At 46.5% G+C, this 5,321-nt stretch overlaps 1 protein-coding gene across 1 annotated transcript; it reads left to right on the top strand.

Moving 5' to 3' along the window:
- Positions 1–505: 505 nt before the first annotated feature.
- Positions 506–3,992, top strand: LOC148829002 (uncharacterized). Its single transcript, XM_088923562.1, has 9 exons — positions 506–705; positions 1,737–1,869; positions 2,042–2,168; positions 2,290–2,367; positions 2,486–2,588; positions 2,754–2,833; positions 2,949–3,019; positions 3,082–3,370; positions 3,976–3,992. Exons 1-9 carry the CDS (start codon positions 506–508, stop codon positions 3,990–3,992), a joined length of 1,098 nt encoding a protein of 365 aa, XP_088779688.1.
- The last annotated feature ends 1,329 nt before the right edge of the window (positions 3,993–5,321 follow it).

Raw genomic sequence — 5,321 nt, 5'->3', positions numbered from 1 at the left:
TGGAATCAGGGGTCAGAGTCAGTGCTGCAGTGTTTCAGCAGTGTGGAATCAGGGGTCAGAGTCAGTGCTGCAGTGTTTCAGCAGTGTGGAATCAGGGGTCAGAGTCAGTGCTGTAGTGTTTCAGCAGTGTGGTGTGGAATCAGGGGTCAGAGTCAGTGCTGCAGTGTTTCAGCAGTGTAGTGTGGAATCAGGGGTCAGAGTCAGTGCTGCAGTGTTTCAGCAGTGTGGAATCAGGGGTCAGAGTCAGTGCTGCAGTGTTTCAACAGTGTGGAATCAGGGGTCAGAGTCAGTGCTGCAGTGTTTCAGCAGTGTGGTGTGGAATCAGGGGTCAGAGTCAGTGCTGCAGTGTTTCAGCAGTGGGGTGTGGAATCAGGGGTCAGAGTATTGTATTGTGGGCTCATATTTACCTATTAGATGGCAGCAGTGAGGAAAGTTGGGACAACAGTATGTCTTTCAAGGCCCACAGTAACTTCCAGAAGCTGAATGCGACCCCAGACATAGTGACATGACCCAGGCTCGAACCCGTGCCACCTGTATCCCAGAGTCGGTGTGGCCCTCACCTGCCTGGTCCTCTCGGAAGCCCACAGTGGAAGGAGGAATCTCTCTCCTCTCGCTGGGATCTCCGCTCGGTGCCCGGCGCCCGGTCGCTCGGCTCCGCACTGCCCTCTGCTGCCCAGAGCCCGTGTCCGCAGGGCGAGGGAGCCCGTGAGTGTCTGACATCCCGGTCAGGGCTAAACTCGGGGATCCCACTAATCACCGAACAGGTGCCCGTAAGTTCATTAAAATAGTTTTGATTCGGCTAATTAACTGAAAAGCTTGTAATTACTATTATAATTATAATTATTATTTTATATTTATTATTATTTTATTATCACTACTGTTACTACATTACTAAAGGTTATTATTAATGGAAGCCATTCATACAGTCTATTATCCAGTATTCTTGATGTATTTCTCACTCAATAAACAGTTTAATTCGCCTAAGAGGTGGCACTGCTGTTGTTATTTCTGTGCTCGGTAAGGCAAACTGCGGTTTAGTCCAAATTAAAAGCTTCCCAGCTCTTTGTAGGAACAAAATGCTTCGACACACGGCAGGAGAGAGATACGCGCTGGCTATACTCTGCTGTTATTTTGGCTTCTGCCCTTTTAATTCCGCGTATCTTCTAAGAAGAAATCACGACGAGTCGTGACGAGACGCGAATTGAAATCTGTTTCTTTAAATGACATCATCCTCCAAAAGAAATTACATCACCTGTTTCGGGGGCGAGGGGGCGCGGAGGGGGGGGGTGGACGTTACCTTTAAGACGGCCCTGCCTTTTTTTTTCTCCTTAGCCGACGTTAATTCCCATTCGCGGCCTGAGTTTCCTGATTCGCCTTTTCGCCCCTGAAACTAGATTGCCGATTGGACAAAACTTGTGTCAATCACCTAGCATGGTCTCAGCAGGGGAGGCGGGGAATTAAAGGAGGCGGGTGATTTGACTGTGTGTAAGAGAATTTTTATTGTGGGTATTACTGTCAGGGTTGTCGAACTGACAATTGGTCGAACTTCTGCGATTTCACACTTCATTTTATTAAGACGCAATATTCGAGACGTAATTTTGTTTAAAAATTAAATACTGCAACCCACAGCGGGTCAAAATAATTCCAGAAAACGCTGCGAAGAGTATTAGTTATCGGAGGGGTCAATCACCACCACTACAGCCATCACCACAACTTCAACAATTACACTATTACAGCAATCATCACCTCTACAGCAGCACACATCACTACTGCTACACTAGCAATCACTGCTGCTACAGCTATCACCACAACTTCAACAATGACCACTATTACAGCAATCATCACTACTTCAACAATTACACTATTACAGCAATCACCTCTACAGCAGCACACATCACTACTGCTACACTAGCAATCACTGCTGCTACAGCAATCATCACTACTTCAACATTTACCACTAGTACAGCAATCACTTCTACAGCAGCACACATCACTACTGCAACACTAGCAATCACTACAGCACACATCACTACTGCTACAGCAATCATCACTACTTCAACAATTACACTATTACAGCAATCACCTCTACAGCACACATCACTGCTGCTACACTAGCAATCACTGCTACAGCAATCATCACAACTTCAACAATGACCACTATTACAGCAATCATCACTACTTCAACAATTACACTATTACAGCAATCACCTCTACAGCACACATCACTACTGCTACACTAGCAATCACTGCTGCTACAGCAATCATCACTACTTCAACAATTACACTATTACAGCAATCACCACTACAGCACACATCACTACTGCTACACTAGCAATCACTGCTGCTGCAGCAATCATCACTACTTCAACAATTACACTATTACAGCAATGAGCACTACTGCTACACTAGCCATCACTACTGCTACAGCAATCATCACAACTTCAACATTTACCACTAGTACAGCAATCATCACCTCTACAGCAGCATACAGTACATCACTACTGCTACACGTGCCATCACTACTGCTACAGCAATCATCACCTCTACAGCAGCACACGTCACAACTGCAACATTAGCAATCACTACTGCTACAGCTATCACCACTACTTCAACAATTACACTATTACAGCAATCATCACCACAGCACACATCACTACTGCTACATTAGGAATCACTGCCGCTACAGCTATCACCACAACTTCAACAATTACACTATTACAGCAATCATCACTACTTCAACAATTACACTATTACAGCAATCACCACTACAGCACACATCACTACTGCTACACTAGCCATCACTACAGCACACATCACTACTGCTACAGCAATCATCACTACTTCAACAATTACACTATTACAGCAATCATCACCACTACAGCACACATCACTACTGCTACATTAGCAATCGCTACTTCTACAGCAATCACCACAACTTCAACAATTACACTATTACAGCAATGAGCACTACTGCTACACTAGCCATCACTACTGCTACAGCAATCATCACAACTTCAACATTTACCACTAGTACAGCAATCATCACCTCTACAGCAGCATACAGTACATCACTACTGCTACACGTGCCATCACTACTGCTACAGCAATCATCACCTCTACAGCAGCACACGTCACAACTGCAACATTAGCAATCACTACTGCTACAGCAATCATCACTACTTCAACATTTACCGCTATTATAACAATCATCACTACTGCTACACGTGCAATCACTACTGCTACAGCAATCATCACTACTTCAACATTTACCACTATTACAACAATCACCACTACTATGGCAGTATCACTTACCACTATTACAGCACACATCACTACAACAGCAATTATGATAAAACTGTTACTACTGCTGGTATTTCTGTTACTGTTAGTATTAATTATACTACTATTACTACTGCAGTTGATATTACTGTTACTGCTGGTGTTAATACCACTCCAACTACTGCTGGTATTAATTACACTACTGTTACTACTGATGGTATTACTGTTACTGCTGGTATTAATGATACTGCTGTCACTGCTGCTGATATTAATGATACTACTGTTACTACTATGGTATTACTGTTACTGCTGGTATTAATGATACTGGTGTCACTACTGCTGATATTAATTACACTACTGGTGGTATTACTGCTGCTGGTATTAATTATACTACTATTACTACTGCTGATATTAATGATACTGCTGGTATTAATGATACTACTGTTACCGCTGCTGATATTAATGATGCTTCTGTTATTACTGTTAGTACTGCTGGTAGTTGTGATACTGCTGGTATTACTGTTAGATTTGGTGGTAGTCGTGATACTGCTGGTATTACTGCACTCTGTCCTGTAGTACTGGAATTGAATGTTTCATGCAATATGATCTTCGTCGTTGTGCAGTGTAACAGGTATCGTTAGTGAAGCTGTGCAGATCTTCTTGTCCCACTGTGCAGTTCCTCTGGCTGTACTGCAGGAGAGCAGGAGATCTGAGGTGTGAGGTCACCAGCATGTCAGAACAGTTTGAGGCACATGTCTGCTGATATCTGGTGTTAAAATGATATTGAACAATATTCCATGCATACAGGTTTCATTCAGCATTACGCTGTGAAGGCTCAGTCTGATGGGCATCGATGTGCACTGCGAAACCTGGAGTGGTCTGACTGCCCTGCTCTTGGAGTCTGATTCCTAGCACTGTAAGGCCTGGAGTGGATCATTCTGCTTTGCAGTGGCAGTCTGACTGACAGCACTGTTACACCTGGAGTGGATCAGACTGCTGTGCACTTGGAGTCTGACTGCACTGTCACACCCCCCCCTCACACCTGGAGTGGATCAGACTGCTGAGCACTGGGAGTCTGACTGACAGCACTGTCACACCTGGAGTGGATCAGACTGCTGTGCACTGGGAGTCTGACTGACAGCACTGTCACACCTGGAGTGGATCAGACTGCTGAGCACTGGGAGTCTGACAGCACTGTCACACCTGGAGTGGATCAGACTGCTGCGCACTGGGAGTCTGACAGCAGTGTCACACCTGGAGTGGATCAGACCGCTGTGCACTGGGAGTCTGACAGCACTGTCACACCTGGAGTGGATCAGACTGCTGCGCACTGGGAGTCTGACTGAATGCACTGTCACACCTGGAGTGGATCGGACTGCTGAGTACTGGGAGTCTGACTGACTGCACTGTCACACCTGGAGCGGATCAGACCGCTGCACACTGGGAGTCTGGCTGACTGCACTGTCACACCTGGAGTGGATCAGACCGCTGAGCACTGGGAGTCTGACTGACTGCACTGTCACACCTGGAGTGAATCAGACCACTGAGCACTGGGAGTCTGACAGCAGTGTCACACCTGGAGTGGATCAGACTGCTGCGCACTGGGAGTCTGACAGCACTGTCACACCTGGAGTGGATCAGACTGCTGCACACTGGGAGTCTGACTGACTGCACTGTCACACCTGGAGCAGATCAGACCGCTGCACACTGGGAGTCTGACTGACTGCACTGTCACACCTGGAGTGGATCAGACTGCTGCGCACTGGGAGTCTGACAGCACTGTCACACCTGGAGCGGATCAGACTGCTGCACACTGGGAGTCTGACTGACAGCACTGTCACACCTGGAGTGGATCAGACTGCTGCGTACTGGGAGTCTGACTGACAGCACTGTCACACCTGGAGTGGATCAGACTGCTGTGCACTTGGAGTCTGACTGACAGTACTGTCACATCTGGAGCGGATCAGACTGCTGCGTACTGGGAGTCTGACTGACAGCACTGTCACACCTGGAGTGGATCAGACTGCTGCACACTGGGAGTC

This window comes from Atractosteus spatula, chromosome 8 (genome assembly GCF_055471065.1).
Source record: "Atractosteus spatula isolate fAtrSpa1 chromosome 8, fAtrSpa1.hap1, whole genome shotgun sequence".
Classification (NCBI taxonomy): domain Eukaryota; kingdom Metazoa; phylum Chordata; class Actinopteri; order Semionotiformes; family Lepisosteidae; genus Atractosteus; species Atractosteus spatula.
Note: the sequence above shows the minus strand (reverse complement) of the source record. Positions and strands in the feature narration are given on the sequence as shown.